General features: G+C 36.6%; 1 protein-coding gene across 1 annotated transcript; it reads left to right on the top strand.

The window, feature by feature from the left end:
- The first annotated feature begins 4,021 nt into the window (after positions 1-4,021).
- LOC127137451 (G-type lectin S-receptor-like serine/threonine-protein kinase At1g34300) lies at positions 4,022-6,136 on the top strand. The gene is made up of 2 exons (XM_051063912.1): positions 4,022-4,219; positions 4,336-6,136. The coding sequence occupies exons 1-2, from the start codon at positions 4,147-4,149 to the stop codon at positions 5,547-5,549; spliced, it is 1,287 nt and encodes a 428-aa protein (XP_050919869.1). The 5' UTR covers positions 4,022-4,146; the 3' UTR covers positions 5,550-6,136.
- The last annotated feature ends 13,871 nt before the right edge of the window (positions 6,137-20,007 follow it).

Here is a 20,007-nt window from a genome sequence, read left to right as displayed (position 1 = left end):
TCGGAGAGCTGAATGTTTTCATGAGCGGGAGCGATTGAGGATCAAAGTCATCTAATTACTTGTAATGTGTAATTTTTATCTTGTATTTGTTTTAAACAATATGAGTAGCTAAACCCCCCAATGCTAGGGGGTGTCCCTGATTTAGACTTGTAATGAATTTGAGTTTACATTTGAATTTATAATACTGTTTTTACGGTAACCTTTTAATGTGTTTATTGCTTTCTCTTTCGGACCAATCGAGATTGATTTGTGGTTATCAATTAGGCCGGACCGCCATTGATAAGGTTTTCATAAGGTTACTCTACAGTAGATATCACCTAGGACTAGGGATACCCTGTATGAACCAGAGTATTCTTGATATTATAAAGCTTAACTTCACCCTAATTGGCTATGGACATAGAAATTAGGGTAGATTGATTAAAGGTTTTCTCACTAAGGACTTGGGAGAAAATACCCTTAAGAACTGCTAGTAATTGATATTTGTTGATGCAATAGTGACTCAGAGTTGTTACAGGGACAAATCATACACCTTCCCTGGCATTGTTCTTTTTTCTCTATAAACACTTATTTTCATTCTTCTTTGCCTTTACTTTTATTATTATATTTTTACACCTAAAAACCAAATTAATACTTTTTGTTTAATTGAGTGATAATTTAAACTCAATATTGACTTGCAGTCCTTGAGATCGACATTCGGGAAATTTCCCCATTATTACTATAAAAGACAAAATAGTACACTTGCTATTTTCCCGATCAGGTGGCCTCGAGAGATTCCTTCTGACCGCTCTCCATAAAGGAGAGCTTTTTGGCGACTATCTCTGCTTTCTTTAAGTCTTACTTGAGCTTCGCCTCAAAACACTCAATCCCATCATTTTATTTAGCCAAACATTTCTTTGAATTTGGATCCTAAATCACATCCTCTTAGTGGTGGTTACTTCGGCCTATAGGTCATTAATAGACTTACCCGCATGGTCATGAGCCTCAAACAACACACACTCCCACATAAGGCCTCTTAGAAGGTGACTTTCCAGTATGTTGGTCATATACTCAAATACCTTATAGTTGATGACTTGATAATCATTGGAGAAGTCCTTAGTAAGGGGAGCTTGGCAATGACGTGTCTCTTTGTGTGGAATCTTTTGCCCCACAATGCAAATGGCACGACACTCTTTAGGAGGACCCATGGGCCTTGGATCTGGTGGGAAACCTAGTATGTTCATCGCCATCATATTCATCTTATATATTAGTAATAACTTTAATTATTTGACCATTAGTCAAGGATGAACTCCTTTCAAACCCCTCATACTTCATGAACTTATGGGAATGAGGGATAGCAATGACACACCCTACGCCACCTCTTTTTCTTTGATTGGTTATGAGGCTGTCTGGGTGGCTCTTTGGACTGTTATCCCACTTCTCGTTTTACTCAGACTTTTTCTTGGCCAAGCGAGATTTCCTTTCAACAATTAGATAAATGATATATTCTTTTCAAAAAAGGAAGATACATAAATAAGGGGCGATTAAAAGAGCCATAACTAAGAACACTTACACAATTTAAACTTACACAAATACTCATCAATTTGTATTTCCTCATCGATCGAGTTTCGTTGTCTCTCTAGAGCTCATGATGGAGAACTCATCCAAGAGGTCAACTACTTCCTTCTTAGTAATGGCAAGGAATTCATACTCAAATCCAGCCATGGCCATTGGGTCCTCTGTCCAACATAAAGGGAAGCAATATATATCATCCTCTCTAGTGAAAACCATGGCTGCACCACATCGTCTCATCACCCTCATAAATATGTCCTTCCAATGCTTGTTGTGATTAAAATGGGGTTATAACATGTTTTTTCCCTCCAAGGCACCAAGGGTCACCCAACCACTATGTAATCGTGTCTTAGTACCACAAAATAAGAAGAAAATGCTTATGGTGGGGTTTGTGTCCATCCGCCGACAAATGATTTCAAAGACTCTAATGAAGACCCAACTGTTTGGCGTTATTTGGAGGGGGCGAAATTTATAGCCGCAAGAACGTTTGACTCAAATAGAGTGGAAGGAACTAGAACTCTCAGGCCTTGGATGACCGATAGGTGCATATAGACGAAGGGGTTGGCCGAGTTAGGTGGGGAGGTCAAGTTAGCGAGTTCCTCTTCAAAATACGGTTCTAGGGTGACACATTCTCGTCATCTGTACTAGAGAGGCTGAGGTATCTCTAAAACGAAACCATTGTTCTCTCAGAGATGTAACGAGTTTCAAAGTTCTCGACATCCATGTGTTTGGAGGTGCTGGATTCCATTGACTACTTTGGATTTGTTTAAAAAGAATAGGAAAAGATGGTAACAATCACTACTAGAATCAAAAGTGCTCTCATAACTTTCAAACATCCCCATTTCTAAAGCCATATGGTCAATGATTAGTCACCTTGCTCACGTTCTTTATATATATATATATATATATATATATATATATATATATATATATATATATATATATATATATATATATATATATATATATATATATATATATATATATATATATATATATATATATATATATATATATATATATATATATATATATATATATATATATATATATATATATATATATATATATATATATATATATATATATATATATATATATATATATATATATATAACGTCACGAGCTCTATATTATTGGGAGACTCTATTGCATTACCATTATCGACTAATCCCTAATAATCGCCATTGTTGAAAAGAAAAATGTGATAAGAAGAAAATAGCAGTATACCTATAAGCAAGAAGTGAAAAGGGATCTGAGTTTGATAATGTTTGAACAACTTGTACCAAGAAGGGAAGATTGTGATAATAATTTGTTTGAAAAAAGAACAAGAATCTCCTTCTTATAGAAGTAGAACCTAGTTCAAGTTGACCATTTGTGCCTCCTTGTAGGCACACCAACAGTTGTAGGGGATCCTTAACACCCCTGGCACATACAAAGAGGGTAGAGGTTCTCATGTGTTTTGTCTTCCCAAGATAAACCCATCATTTGAGGCATTAATGATGCAATTGCTATTGTTGTTGATGCTTGAGAGACTCTCCCCAAGCTCTACTTGAGGGACTCGCCCTAGGTGTTGTTTGTGGGACTCGCCCCATGCCTTGCTTGAAGGTCTCGTCCCATACTTCGCTAAAGAAAATTCGCGGAATTTCAGGATGACGAGGCGCCAAAATTAATTTGCTTTTCCTTTTATAAGGTCTCATGATTGAGGGACTGTGGATTGGGATAGGTGATTTAGTCATAAATAAGGAATGACCTATGACAAATTATATATTGAGTTAAAGCCCAACTAGGAACAAAAAGTGGACTAGTTACCCAAAGCGGGTCTCATCATCCGAAATTGTGTGGTCGTCCTAATGGGAGTGGATAATTGCTCGACAAGATTTGAGTCTCCCACCCTCGATCAATCTCGTTTATCCTGTGGATATAATGGTATAAGGGCATCAAGGAGGGGGAAAAACTATCTCCCCACAATCCGGGAGAAATAACTCTCTCTATCCCCATGTTCTTAATGATAGGGTTATATGAGATCTGCCTTGGATAAGCGATCTCTATAAATTCCCAAAACCTTAAAGGTTAGAGAAAGAAAAATACATAATCACATAGACTCATTAGATATGCAAGTTCTCATTTTCTCGCTATTCTACTTGTAGCAAGTACACTATATTGTCTATATCCTATCATGCACGCTAAACAAATCTTAAAAATTAAAATTGATAGATTTTATATATTTGAAGATAGCTAGACACTTAAGAAAATAAACTTAAAATTTTTTTGTTTAATTATTAAACTTATAAATTGAAATTATTTATATAACTCAATTTTAATCACATAATTCCTTTTAGATCGACCATGACTTTATCCCAAAGACTAATAAGAGAGAAAATTTCCATGCCACATTAAATAGATTATTCATATATATATATATATATATATATATATATATATATATATATATATATATATGTGTGTGTGTGTGGCTATTTTCTTAAGAGTGACAGGGGGGTTTACTTAATTTGCATATAAATGTGAATACTTTGTCTCTCCACTTTGCTCCTCACAAAACAATATCTAGTCCTTGGAGTTTTTATCTCTGGTCTAATGTCAACCAGTTATTCAACCAATGATTCAACCAGTGGTGCTGACGTTGGAGTTGTAGTTGTTATAATCCTAGGTAGGATTCTCTAATCAACCTATGATGATCTTCTTGTTTATTATATTTTGTTCAACTTTTGTTTTTTTCATTTGTTCAGTGACAAGAACTCTAACATAACACTGTCTATTTTGCAGTAGTAGTTGCTGTTAAAGTAGCTATTTTTGTTTGTGTTTGTAGAAGAATTAATCAAGTAAGAGGTGGATCTAAATCCATTAGTTCCATTAGTCCAGATTCACAATTTATAACTCTCACAATGGATAAATTTCTAAACGACATGGAAAGGGAGAAACCAATAAGATTCACTGGTCAACAGCTAAGAATTGCAACAGACAACTATTCCAACTTGTTGGGATCAGGTGGATTTGGAACTGTTTACAAAGGAGTTTTCAGTAACGGGTCGATGGTAGCTGTGAAGGTTCTTCGCGGTGGTTCTAACAAGAAAATCGACGAACAATTTATGGCAGAAGTCGGAACAATTGGTAGAATTCATCACTTTAATCTCGTTAGGCTATATGGATTTTGCTTTGAAAGAAACTTGATAGCACTTGTTTATGAGTACATGGGAAATGGATCACTTGACAGGTATTTGTTTCACGAAAAAAAGGCGTTAGAATATGAAAAACTTCATGAGATTGCAATCGGTACAGCAAGAGGAATTGCTTACTTGCATGAAGAGTGTCAACATAGAATAATCCACTATGATATAAAGCCAGGAAATATTCTCTTGGATGAGAACTTCTATCCAAAAGTTGCTGATTTTGGTTTGGCGAAACTTTGCAACAGAGAAAATACTCACATTACGATGACCGGAGGAAGGGGGACGCCCGGTTACGCTGCACCTGAGCTTTGGATGCCATTTCCTATAACTCACAAATGTGATGTTTATAGTTTTGGTATGCTATTATTTGAAATTGTAGGTAGAAGAAGAAACCTTGAGATTAAAAATAGTGATAGCCAAGAATGGTTTCCAATTTGGGTATGGAAAAAATTTGATGATGGACTATTAGGGGAAGCAATGATAGTTTGTGGAATAGAAGAGAAAAATAAAGAGATTGCAGAGAGAATGGTTAAGGTAGCTTTATGGTGTGTTCAATATAGACAAGAATTAAGGCCTATAATGAGTGTTGTGGTGAAAATGTTGGAAGGTTCATTAGAAATTCCAAAGATTTTGAACCCTTTTCAACATTTGTTTGATGGAGCTAACTTTGCTACTCACTCAGTGCAAGTGTCAAATACTTACACAACTAGTGCTACTTCTTCTTCTGTTAAGGTTAGTGATTCTAGCATTGTGTGTGCTACTCCAATTATGAAGAAATATGAGATTGAAGTAGCATCTAGCATAGTGTGATGGAAATTGGAATGCACAGGCCCCATCATGGGAAGGATTTCATGTTGTAATTAAGTTGTAACATATTTTCCTTTCTACTAGTATGGCTCAATGGAATCCATTTTATTTTAATGTCAATAATTATCATTAGCTTTAGAGTCATGTTTATGAGTGGTTTTTATGTACACCCAATAAGTGAAGTTTTTTATGGTCAACAAATTGACTCACCCAATAAGATATAATTTGAGATAGTTTGTGTTGATGTTTTACAAGTAATTTAAGTGTTGTAACCGGTTAATGCGGGTATATAACCGGTTACAGTAAAGTCTGAAGTTCAATCATGTAGCATAAATATTGTATTTTTGCACGTGTAACTGTTAACCAGTTTTGTGTAGCCGGTTACCACTGAAGCTGATTTAATTCCAATTTAATTCAGTGTCAAGTGTAACCGGTTAACCACTTTGGTTAACCGGTTACAAGCGCGATATTTTGTGTTTTTTGTTATTTTACTTTGTCAATTCAGTTCTCAATTGTATTGTATCTCATATATAAGTGTTTAGGATGCACATTCATCCTAAGTTAATGCAATAACAATCTATCACCCTCAATTCTCTCTCTCTCTCTCTCTCTCTCTCTCTCTCTCTCAACATCCAAAGTTTCTACACCATTGTTCACCGATCGTATGGTGTCTTGTTCAAACATTTGGCATCAAAAGCCCGATTCAGATCCACAAACACCTAGTGTGCAACATGAATTCTGTCTCCAATGAAAGAATCCTGGCAAACCTACCTATCCTTGATATGAAGAATTATGATAAATGGTGCAAACAAATGAAGGTGATGTTTGACTATCAAGATGTTCTTGAAATAATCAAGAATGGTGTTACTCCTCTTGTTCAAAAGGCAACAGAGGCGCAACAAGCAACACATAAGGAAGAGAAGAAGAAAGACTTCAAAGCGATGTTCTTGATCCATAAGTGTGTTGAAGGCGATAAGTTTGAGAAAGTTGGTCCTTGCACCAGTTGCTAGGATTGAAACCATTAGGCTTGTTGTTGGTATTGCTAATAACTACAATTGACTTATCTACCAAATGGACATCAAATATGAATTTTTGAACGGGCCGCTTAAAGATGAGGTATATGTAGGATAACCCTCTGGTTTTATTGTGAAAGACCAAGAGCTAAAATTCTACAAGTTTAAGAAAACATTATATGGTTTGAAGCAAGCTCCAAAAGAATTTATGCTTTTCTAAAGGATGTTGGCTTCAAGAAGTGTGTATCCAAGCATGGAGTGTATGTGAATACGAATACGAGTGAAAGAGTAATTATCCTTTATCTATATGTAGACGACTTATTGATTACGGGCAGAAACAAAAACTGTATTTCAAAGTTCAAGAGTGAACTTATGGAAGAATTTGAGATGATCGACCTTGGCCTCATGACATACTTCCTTGGCATTGAGTTCCACAAGTCCAAAAGGGGACTGCTCATGCACCAAAGAAGATATGCTCTTGAGATATTGAAGAAGTTTGAAATGGAGTATTGCAATGCTGCCATTTCTCCAGCTGAACCAATGTTACAGTTGTTTAAGAATGAGGATGAGCAAGATGTTGATCCAACTCAATATATGAGGTTGATTGGATCCTTGCATTACGTTTGCAATACGTGATCGGACTTGGCGTTTAGTTTCGGTATTGTGAGTAGATTCATGGGGAGACCGAAAGTGTTTCACTTGGCTACGTTATGTCAAAGGTTCTATTGGCTGCGAAATTCTCTTTCCCGTAGCGAATACAAGGAGAAAATGCAATTTATTCGGTTTTATCGATTCTAATTGGTGCGGAGATAAAGATAATTGAAAGTCTACAACTGGATACATATTTATTTTCGGTGTGCCACCAATCTTATGGTGTTCGAAGAAGGAACCAGTAGTTGCATTCTCATCTTGTGAGACCGAGTACATTTTCGCTTCGTTATGTGCGTGCCAAGCCGCGTGGCTTATGAATCTATTGGAGGAGCTGGGCAGCAGTGAGAGTGATGCTGTCACACTCTTAATTGACAATGTTTTTGCGATTAATCTTGATAAGAACCCAACTTCACATGAGAGGAGCAAGCATATTGAGATGGGGTTTCACTATTTGAGAGAACTTATTAGTGAAGGAATATTACGATTGGGATATTGCAGAAGTGAGGACCAAATTGTTGTTTGTTGACTAAGGGAGTCACAAATGATGTGCTCAAGAGGTTGAAGATGAGCATGAGCATGGTAGACTTGCAAAACTTGAATTAAGTTGGTGTGTTGATGTTTTTCAAGTAATTCAAGTGTTGTAACCGGTTAACGCTGGTAGGTAACCTATTACAACAAGGCCCGATGTTCAATCATGTAGCAGAAATGTTATATTTTCGCAAGTGTAACTGCTTACCACTGAAAATTATTTAACTTCTATTTAATTTAGTGTCAGGTGTAATCGGTTAACCACTTTGGTTAACTGATTACAAACGCGATATATTGTTTTTTCTATTATTTTACTTGGTCAACTCAATTTCCAATTGTATTGTATCTCATATATATATATATATATATATATATATATATATATATATATATATATATATATAAAGTGTTTAGGATGTACAGTCATCATAATTAATGTAATAACAATCTCTCACTCTCGATTTTCTCTCTCTCTAAAATTTCTCCACCATTATTCATCATCTTATTCCAATAGTTTGTGTCAAAGTTTTGGTAACTTGGAATCTAAACTTTAAAACAATTATGTAATTGGTAATCAACCGAACATTTTTACAAAAATAACCCACTTTTTCAAGGAAATTCCCAAAATACCCCCGGTTTCAAAAAATTCCCAAACTACCCCACTTTTAGGAGGAGTCGCCAATTGAATTGGAGACTCCTCTTAAAAATTGAATGGAGGAGCCAATTGGATTGGCTAGGGCAATTGAATTGAAGACTCCTCAAATAATCATTTGGCAATCATGTTTTGTGTTCGTCACCGATACGGAAAGGTGATTTATGCGAGAGACAAACCTCAGATGTTGATGCTGTTCTGGAACATCACTACGTTCGATCAACTGAAGAGGGAGATGGTTCGTTGGTTAGATGGGAAAATACCAGAAGGGGAAAAAATTAGAAGTATTGAGAGACTTGACAATATCTTTGGTTGGGTGAAAATGAAGACTGATAAGGATGCTAGGGAAATGATGTTCGGTCGAGATGACATCAATTTGATTGTTGTAATCAGTTAGAAATATTTCTGTTTTTAGATAGCTTATTTTGTACTGATGTTTGTTGTGAACCTCGTTGTAACAAAAACTTAATGATATATAATGATTGAAGGTTACAGAAATACAATGTTACAAAAAGCTTAAGACCTAGATGATGCTCTTCGATTGGGACAATTGTTCTTGTTGTGTCCTGGTTGACGACAGATACTACATAATCTTATCATTTTATTTGTGGAATCCATCTATGTTCTGATACTGTGCTGTTTGGCCTTCCTTTTTTCTTTCTACGCATCTCGTCATTGTGCCAAACAATATCACCTTCATATGGAGGCCAGTAATCCTCTATTGGTAGTACCGAGAAGCTTTGATTATATACATTCATGACGATGTCGGTCTTGTACACATCAGATAAATGGTTGTAAGCATCTTGACGAGTATAAGCGCATGCTGCAATGACATGGGAGCAAGGTATGCGGAAGGCCTGGAATTTTCCACAATCGCACCAACTTCTATTTAGTCTAACAGCGTAGGCTAAATTTGGTCTCCCCTCGTTATGGTCCATTGTTTCCTGGACGCTGAAATTTTTCCTATGACGGTCAAAGACTGTTACAGCGTGTGTGCTAGCTTTGATGCTCTCCTCTTTCATGACCTTCATGCAACACTCACTGAATACTTGCCCGGACATTAACACCGCACTCCATCTTTCACCTCTGGTTGCAAACGTAGAAGCCAACCTATAATAGATCGATCTTACCAAGGCGGTTATTGGCAGATTTCGAATTCCTTCGAATACCCCATTCATGCATTCCACAAGGTTTGTTGTCATGTGGCCCCATCGACAACCTCTGTCAAATGCCCTTGTCCACTGCTCTACTGGTATGTTATTTAGCCATCTCCCTGCGTCTTCATTAGACAGTCTAATTTCATCACGATAATATTGAAATGACGGCTGAGTTAGAGCATACCCAGCATTCACCACCTTCTTGCAAAGATTCTTATCTTTTAAAGCACACATGAAGTTTTGTGCAATGTGTTTAATGCAATAGACATGGGTAGAAGGAGGATCATGTCATCCGTTGTCATGGTTGTTGTAGGCACTCTCAATGGCAGCATGTCTATCAGAAACCAAACAGAGATTGGCTTGTGGAGCCACATGCGTTATGAGATGTCGAAGAAAGAAACCCCATCCACCAGCCGTTTCACCTTCAACAAGAGCAAAGGCAATGGGAAAGACATTGTTGTTTCCGTCTTGTGCAACCGCCATGAGCAAAGTACCCTTGTATTTGCCGTATAACCAAGTGCCATCAATTTGAATAATAGGTTTGCAGAATGCGAAACCCTTGATGCACGGGTCAAATGCCCAAAAGAGACGGTGAAAGATTCTATTACCTGTAGCACAGGTTCCGTCTGGCATCATCGCTGGCAATGTATTCATAATTGCCACAGTTCCTAGGACATATGTTTTTAGTGCCTATAAAAACCGTGGCAATTCCTTGTATGAATCCTCCTAATTGTCGAAAACTTGTTCAACAGTCTTTGTCCTCGCAATCCAGGCTTTCTTGTAAGATGAAGTATAATTATATGTTGTTATGATATGGGATATAATTATACTCACCTTCACTGATGGGTCTTTATTAACCAACGGCAAAATGTCTTGACATATCAACCCTACGCTTAGTTTACGGTGATCTTGTTCAACGTTAGTTGCAATGCAACTGTGAGGTGGGTCTATTGAAGCGATCTCCCAAGAGTCATTTTTCTTCTTGTAAGACGCATCCAAACGAAACTTACAAAGCATGTTACGACATTCGATAATATACCTTCTAGAATCAGTGTGTTTCACTGTAAAATCAGCAGAGTTGTTCATGTGGAATTTTTTGATAGCCAGAACACATTCTTCTTTGGTACGAAACATGTCTCCCACCTTTAATTTGCCTTCTGATCTCGGATACAGATTATAGAAAACACTGTTGGATGTTTCATCGTCGTGCATATCCATATTTGTCATATGTTGAGGCGGGTTGTAAACATGACTAAGAGGTATTGGTGGTGGTTGATCATCATCTTCATCATCGTTGTTCAGCATGTGATCAACCTGTATCTCGGTCTCCTCTTCTTCTTCATCAACGACCTCCACTTCTGCTTCTGCTTCTGGCCATTCAGCAGATTCATCTGACCATTGTGGATCAAATTCACCAGATTCATCCTGACTGGTTAGTTGAGACTGTTGAGATGGTATACATGGTTGAAGAGTAATGTACAACTCAATACAGTTGCAGCCTGAATGTTCATGACTAACAAACATGTATTCAACATCTTCAACGTTTCGTACCTTAAGGGGGAAATACTTGTATTGACTATTCTCAAAAAATATTGGATTTTGATATGTGATCTTTGACACAATACCCGATCCTATACAGGATTGTATTCTTTTTTTCAAATGCAAGAAGGTTCCATTTCTCTTGATCATGAGTCTAATGGTATCGGTGTTTCGAAAACAAAAACCATATAGCTCAGACTCGTATGTTTCACCGTTCCAGTGAACGTTAACACTGTATAATGATGAAGATGACATTGTGCAGATGAAAACTATTTTCTTACTGCAGATGAATATGAGTGAAGTGTCTTGGATGTTGATAGTAAGACACTTAAATAGAGGAGTGAAGTGTCTCACATGCTAGCTAGTTCGAAGTGACGTGTCGCGCATGCAAGCTACTCTGAAGTGACGTGTCGCACATGCAAGCTACTTCGAAATGATGTGTCAACCATGCAAGCTACTAAGAAGTGACATGTTCAGCATGCAAGAGAGAGGACAACCACGTGTTAGACATGAAGACACACACTCCAAATGAATTGGCGCCTCCACTCATTCCTTGCACATGAGCGCCAATTCAAGCGGAGACACCTTGTCAAAGCATGCATTCAGACCTCGAAACCAAGCAATCAGACCTAGGTCTTGCATGCATGTCCCTATGGAGGCACCAATTTGAATGGAGACCCCTCTTAAAGGTTGTACATGGTCGCCAATTCAAGTGGAGACACCATGCAAGCACAACTTTTCATGCTCCCATCCATTTTCCTATAAATACATCCACTTCATCAACACTTCTTCCACACCATCACTTTCACTACTTCTTCTACAATACTTCTTCTACAATTTCATCTGCAATAACTTCTTGTAGTTTCATCTACACCAACCCCCTAACAAAATGTCTATCCTCACAATGGGCGAATCACATAGAGGAACGGTTGCAAACATCGCAACATATGTAAGTTTTTTCTTTTGTTAACTTTTTATCTTTCATCTTCACCAACCCCCTTTTATTTTAACATACCAACTTAGTCAAGTTTTTTGTTCTTTCTTTTAAGGATGTATCAAGGTTCCGAACTCGGGTCCACGAATATGTCCATATGGACCCGATGATTCAACCTTATGTTGAACTCGCCGGTTTTGGTCATATAAGCAAGATTTTATCTTGGTCCGTAGATAACAATTTCATTCTAGCTTTATGCGAAAGATGGAGACCAGAGACACACACATTTTGGTTCCAAACCGGTGAGTGTACCGTGACGTTAGAAGACGTCTACATGCTTTTGGGACTACCCATTGAAGGTAAGGCTGTTAATAGTAAAACCAACTATGTGAATTCAATTTGCATGGATCTCTGGGAGACTGATTTGTTAGATGATAACACAAGAGGTCAAGGTATACTACTTTCACGCCTTAAGTCGTACTATAATAGTTTATACTTAGATGAGCATTCTACCGAAGATGCTCGAATAATAAAAACTAGGTATTACATTATGCTGTTAATTGGCTCCTTTTTATTTCCCGAAGGTAGTGGTTTTAGCATGCATATTATGTATTTACCTTTACTTAGACATGTAGATAGAATAGGAAGTTACAGTTGGGGATCTGCTTGTCTAGCCTATCTCTATAGCTCCTTGTGCAAAAACTCACACAAAGACACATCTACATTTTCTGGATGTGCTGTTTTGCTACAAGCATGGGGTTGGTCAAGACTATCGTCCCTAGCACCCGTCAACAACAACCCTTTAACATTTCCGTATGCACAAAAGTAAGTTGTTTAAATTTCTATATCTTTACTTACTTCTTTAAAGATTATTATCTCTAACTAATATTTTTTGACTTTTTCGTGTAGATGGTCTGCACGTGGTATGAGTTACAACAGATGTCCAAGACACTGTATTACTCAGTATCACAACCTGTTTGATCACCTTCGACCGACAGACGTAAGAAAAATAACTTAATTATTTCGTTATATTTTGTTAACTTCTTCTACCTTGACTATAATCCAATCTTCTTTTACATTTCAGTTCATTTGGCATCCATACCTTAATTTGGATCATGACCATCAAGTCAACGCTGAAGACACGGTCGTATGGACTGCATGCACACCGATAATACGGTTCACAACTGTGGAGATGCACAACAGTGATCGTGTGAAGCTGCAGTTCAGTATGCCCCAAAATATCCCAGATCCCCCAGCTAGCCTAGGAGAATGGCATCTACGCAAAGTTAACGATCAATGGAACTTCAATCCATGGCAAAGCTTCGCAAGATCGGAGTGTCGCAAATGGAAGCACCGTCATGACCATGTGTTAACTGACGCAGTCATGCCAACTGAAGAAAAACCAAGTCGTACTTATATGGCTTGGTACAGATCGGTTAGTTTTCAGTTCATCGCCGAGGATATGTACTTGTACGACCCACGCCAGATGACTTACACACCTGACACCTCAACATCAAACCCCTAACAACAGTGTTAGACCGGATACACACAACCCCCTGTCCGTCAAACGTTCCGTTCAACCAACACACAAACATACAACCAAAATATTCCATACACTCAACCCCAATACCAAGAGCATACCCCATACCACCACCAACAAATTGACCATCAACCCGAGACTCAACATCGCTTCGCACCCACCCCATCACCCTACCAAAGCCTCCTAAGCCAGAACATCCAACGATCATTCAACACCAACCGCCCCTCCTCCTACCGTAGCCAAGAAGCCCAAACCTCACAAAACCAAAACATCCAACAACCCTATCTCTACCAAACACCCCAACAACCTTTCCAACCTTTCCTCGACGCATCGTTCACACCCATGTCTCCCTTCAACCGTCCCGGTCGCCCATCAATGAGTCAACCACATCCCAAGTTCTCTGGCATGGGTCATGAGCTCAGCTACGGCGGTACACCATCGATGCATACTGAAGACTATGCCGACTTGTCTGACTACCTCAACAGACCTTCTCCTGTAGTTGGTAGTGACGCTCCTGGCCCCTCAGATGCTCAAACACAGGTACCGAATCATTAATGTGGGTTAGGGCCACGGGTTAGGGTAGTTAGAGGATGTGGGATCGGAGGTCGGTTAGGTGATCTCGGTCATCACCATTAGGTTTCTTTGTGTAAACGACAAATTTTATTAATATCAATTGGTCCTATATCAAATTTATCTATCACGCATACCATTTACAAAAAAAATAGCATTTTACACTGAGGCTCCAATTGAATTGGCGCCTCCTCTTAAGTCCTACGCAGGGGCACCAATCCAATTGGCTAGGGCACCTGCCCTAGCCAATCCAATTGGCGCCTCTATTCAATTTTTAAGAGGAGCCTCCAATTCAATTGGTGACTCCTCCTAAAAGTGGGGTAGTTTGAGAATTTTTTTGAAACCAGAGATATTTTGGGAATTTCCTTAAAAAAGTGGGTTATTTTTGTAAAAATTTCTAATCAACACGCCGCAATCAATTATCAACACCACTTTGTAATTCCCGAGACAACAAATGAAAGGGAGCCATTATGAAATGAAGAAAATATGATAGCCCAATAGATGTCTATAGTATTCAATCCGATTATAGAAAACTCCACTATAAATCAAACGTTAGCCACCCACATGGGTTGAATTGTTGATATCTTGGGATCCTCAAAATTGATTGATAATAATATGATATTGATGATAATAATAGTAACATTGGGGCATAAAACATTGAAAATATTGTAGAGAAAGTTTCAAACACACACAACTTCAATGTGGGTTATGCAATTTGTGTTCCCAAATAATGTACTACAAACCGAGTTTCTTTGAGGGACTAAGGTTTCAAAATTCTATAAGTTCGTCGGTGAAGCATAGGAATCATCGGTAAAATATAGTCATATATCAAATTTAATGTGGAGGTACCGTTGTTGACAATTTTTTCGAAAAATGGAGTATCTTTCTTGTTCTTTAGCTATATTTTGAAAAGCTAGATGTTTAACCTTCCCAAAATATGACTTAGTACCAATGGTTGCCGGTGGCTAGATCTATGATGTTCCAAGGAGGATGGTTTGCTACCATTTGAGAAACATTTCATAAATGGAAGATAGTTCTAGATAGATCGAGAAACTAAACCTTGAAATGAAGTAATTCAAATTCTAACCAGCAATAACTTAATTGATCTTACTAATCCTTGAAAGATAGTTCTACAAGTTGTTTCTAAGTAGAAAGTGGATTCATATTGCATGTATTATTCCTTCCATTGTTCACAAATGTTGATAATTTTGGATGAACTGGGGAACATAGAATACTTAGAAGCTCATGATGTGACCTTCATAATATAAAACAAAAGAATTTTAAACACGGGTAAGATGCTGAGAGAAATGTTGCACGATAGATAAAAAACTGTAAATATTACCTTGAAGCCTCAGGATGGTCTTAGAGTATAGGTCATCAAAGAAGAGGATGAATATGGCATGAAATTGGCCACCAATCAAGTCTTAAAATGGATATATCTATCTTTATTGATTTAATTTCGAATTAAGTGTGGTCTTCAAGGTCGAGAATGAAATCAATGTTTAATTAGAGGCCATAGATGGACACATGAAAACATTTAAAGTACAAAGACAAGAAATAATTGTTGCAGTTGATTCTAATTTTGAAAAAAAAATCTTGATGTGAAGGTGAAAAAACAAAAGAAATGGGGTTTTAATTGTGTTTATTTAAAAATATTTTAGATATTCTCAATAACAATGTGTATGATGGAGGAAAGAAAAGAAAATTGTGATAGTGATTCACATACATAATACTTATATCACTTCACCCATTAACAAAGAGGTTAGTCCAGTCCCCTCATACTTGAGATATTTGAATTATAACACACCTGATTATAGACAACAATAAAATAACCTAATCATATATTTACTTGTCTCACACTATAGGACTTACTTGCCTTACAACCTATCAGTAGTTATTTTCCTTAAACCTTTAAGGGACTCCTTGCCTCGCACTTTAGGACTTGCTTGCCTCACATTTGATGACTAGGGGAAACTACAAAAGTGTTTTGTTTATGTACTTATAAATAATATAAGATTGTACTTGCTAAAAGTATAATATGTGATAACACATAGTGATTAAAAGATGTCATAAGTTTTTACGGTTTGATGTAAGGTTGGGAGCTAGCTTAAACAGGAAGATGGGAAACTCAGTATGTGGTATCTGTGTAATGAGATTGGATCCCCCTCAATCTTTGGGTTGAGTTATTTATAGAAGTCTCTAGGCCTGAATCTCATACTCCTAAAAACTAAATACCTCCTCTAGGAGCGGGGGGAATGAGATAGTGAATCCCCTATTATTCGAGAGAACGTGATAATTTTCCCCTAGACTCCCTATTCACACCGTTGTAGACTGGGCCATGTCACTTTCCAAATTCTCACGAACTTGGAAAATCATTCAGGGAATGGGCGAAGTATTTGAGAAATAGGCACCCATTATGAAAAATAGGAAGCCAGAGAGTCTCTTATGTTGGAGACATACCACCTCACATATTCTAAAAAACTTTAGGCATCCCTGGGGAGATACTATGAGTGTAGTCCCTTAGGCGGGACTTTAGGTCCAGTCCCTCAGGTAAGACATTAAGTTTAGTCCCTCAGATGGGACTTTAATTTGAGTCCCCCAAGAAATAATTTTAACTGAGTCCCCCAGGCGAGACTATAAATTGAGTCTCCGGGGAGAGACTTTAAATTGAGTCCCCTAGGAGAGACTCTAAGCTGAGTTCCTCAAGAGATACTTTAAGTTGAGTTCCTCAGGCGAGACTTTAAATAAATTTCCTAGGCAAGACTCTAAGTTGAGTCCCTCAAGCGGGACTTTAAATTATGTTCCCCATACGAGACTTTAAATTAAGTCACATTTGCGAGAGTTTAAGTCGAGTGGTCTATGTAGGAGATGCCCCATGGAAATTTAGCCTTTATATTTCTCCTAGGGGCGGTAAGGATATTTTAGAGAAATACAACATTTCTATTGCCCCTTAAGGACGACAAGGATCTTCCAATGGAAGTCTAATATTTATATTGTATTTTTAATATGGAAAGGGTCTTTTTGTGGAAATCAAACATTTATATTGCCTTTTTAGGGCGCCTAGGATCTTCTTGTGGAAATTCAGCATTTATATTGCCTTTTTAGGGAGACAAGAATTTTCTTATGAAAATCCAACATTTATATTGATTGTAGAGCGGAGTAACCTGCTATAAATAACAATCAAGTTTTTTCAAAGAGATTCATAAACTACAAGGAAAACTGCCTTTTAAACTACACAATCGAAACACAATTAACTATAGTAATATCTTAGCTTAACTAAATTCCAATATCTGGGAATGAGTCGTCCATCTAGCTCCTCGAGTTTGATGGTCTGCGAGGTTGTTTCTAATTAAGTTGCTCTGTCCTCCAAGGCTTTGGTTTTGTCTCTTGTCTCGTTTATTATCATTTATCATTTATCACTTTCATAATTGAGTATCCTCTAACCTATATCTTTGAAAATATCTTATAATTAAGTGTAATGCTTTTTAAATAAGTGTTTGGCATAAAATTGTGTTTTGCATGCGTAAATCAAAATGTTTGTTTTTGAGTGTAAGCAATATGCTTTAAGTCAATTAGTCGAGTTTTTGTATCAAGAACCATATTTGATATTGGTTCAATTTATGATATTATTAGAATCTCAAAGCACCTTTAAAACTTCAAAAAAATTGAGATTTTAGGTGTGTGATTCAAATCACACATACTATGATTCGAATAAAATGAAACAAAGGCTTTCAAGAAATTTGGATGCTAACATAATTTACTCACAGTTTACACATGATTTGACTCACAGTTTACACTTGATTCGACTCATAGAACTTTGTCATTCGAATCACATATTTAATGACTCAAATCAAGAAGTAATGCAGTCCCGTGTTTTTCCTTCTAACTTGTTTGATTCGAATCAAAGTTTTCATTACTCGAATCATACTTTTTCCTTGACTCAAATCAAAATGTTCATAAGTCAAATAACAAAAATGGGGTTCTCATATGTTTTAGATCTTGATCCAAGTTACTTTGCCACTTGACTCAAAACAGACACGTGCTTATGACTCGAATCAAATATCATTTTCACCTATTTTTGTGCATAATCTCAAGAACCTATATGAATCATTTACTCTCCCCATCACCATTAAGATTCAATGATTATTATGATGATAATCATAACTTTGAAAGTCTTTCTTAAAACTTGGAAACCCACTTTCGAAGAATATCTTTTGACATATATCTTTTACATATGAACTCATCTTCAACCTCTAGCAAGATTAACATCAATTACTTCTTAATTCTTAGAGAATGTGAGATCTATTTTAGGTGAGGTTCATTATTTATTGATTTTTGTGAAGTTCTTGAGTTGCAAGTCAAGATTCAGTTTGTGTGATGTTGTTGGAGTGTGGAAATCTAGAAAGAAAAAGAAAAAGAAAGTCTTTTCTCCAGGTTACTTCGATAGAATGTGTGGAATCCTACAGATGAAGTCAGAGTTTGTGTTCTTCAGACATATCAAGGTTCATGGGATCGGTAGGACCGAGTAAAGGTTATTGTATAAGAGAGACTTGATATGGGCTTGCATATGGAAGAGTTATGTTGAGATCAGGTGGATATTGCAAGATCGGCGAAACTCCATATACAACAAGAGAGAATCAAGATAAGAATACTAGTTATTTTCAAGAGTATCTTGTATCAAGCGGTGGTATAATTTCTGTAAAAAAATTATCATATTATTGTTATTATTATTATTATTATTATTATTATTATTATTATTATTATTATTATTATTATTATTATTATTGTAAAACTAACAATTTTCAATGGGAAACCATTGAAGAGTGGATTAAGGTTGTGCGAGGATGATAGAGAGGAACCACTATATATCTGGTGTACTCTTCTTCTTCCCTCTACCTCTTTAAATTTTTATATAGTTTTGAAATGCTCATGTTTGTATTGCTTTCGTAGAACATGTTGTTAGTGTTTATCTTCTTTTAGCAATTTTGTGATTAAAGTTTAGGTCTATGATAGATCTAGTGATTTGAACATTCTCTCTTATGATTATTGTTGTATGAAATCTTGTTAATAGATTGATCATTCGATTAATCAAATTCAATTTGAGCTTTGTGTGAAAATTGAAGTATGATAATTGTTGAATTGCTTGTTTAAGAAAATTCATTATTCTCAGTTATTTTGATTTCCGATAATCTGAGTTAACAATAATATCCATTTAATCATATGTTTTATAAAACCACCGCTATCTTTCGCTTCCGTTTATAATCTCTTTTCATGATATCAACAATTGGCCTCAGAGCGTGTAATATGCATATTTGTTGGTAAAAATATGATTGTATAAAAGGAACTAATTTTGAAAATGGTTTTAAAGGGAATGGTCTATTCACCCCCCTTTAGACCGTCTCGGTCCCCATATCTTTCCCTAAAAAATGGTATCATAGTTGATCTTTTAATCAGGTCTAACTGACACAAAAGTTAAGGATACAAGCTGGAACAATCCGAAGGGTGTGTTCAATAGAGCTTCCATATTCAAATAGCAGAATATATACGATTAAATAGATATCATGTTTCTTACTTGATATCAAGTGATTTAATGGCTTTGAGTTATGTGAAGCAATCTAATATTATTATGTTAATAGTTTATATAATTATTAGTTAGAATTTCAACGTGACTTTATCTAACCAGGATTGGGCTAACAAAGTGTTAAGGTATATTTGTAGGAATGGCCACCTAGCCACATGACTTGAAGACTTTAAATATTTCAATTATGTTTAGAAAGATGATTTATCATGAATCTTAAAGTATCTGAATCTAATTAAAAGGAAATAGAAAAGGATTACTAAAAGAAATTAGAAGCATCTCCTTGAAGACCTACTCTT

This window comes from Lathyrus oleraceus, chromosome 1 (genome assembly GCF_024323335.1).
Source record: "Lathyrus oleraceus cultivar Zhongwan6 chromosome 1, CAAS_Psat_ZW6_1.0, whole genome shotgun sequence".
Lineage (NCBI taxonomy): Eukaryota > Viridiplantae > Streptophyta > Magnoliopsida > Fabales > Fabaceae > Lathyrus > Lathyrus oleraceus.
Note: the sequence above shows the minus strand (reverse complement) of the source record. Positions and strands in the feature narration are given on the sequence as shown.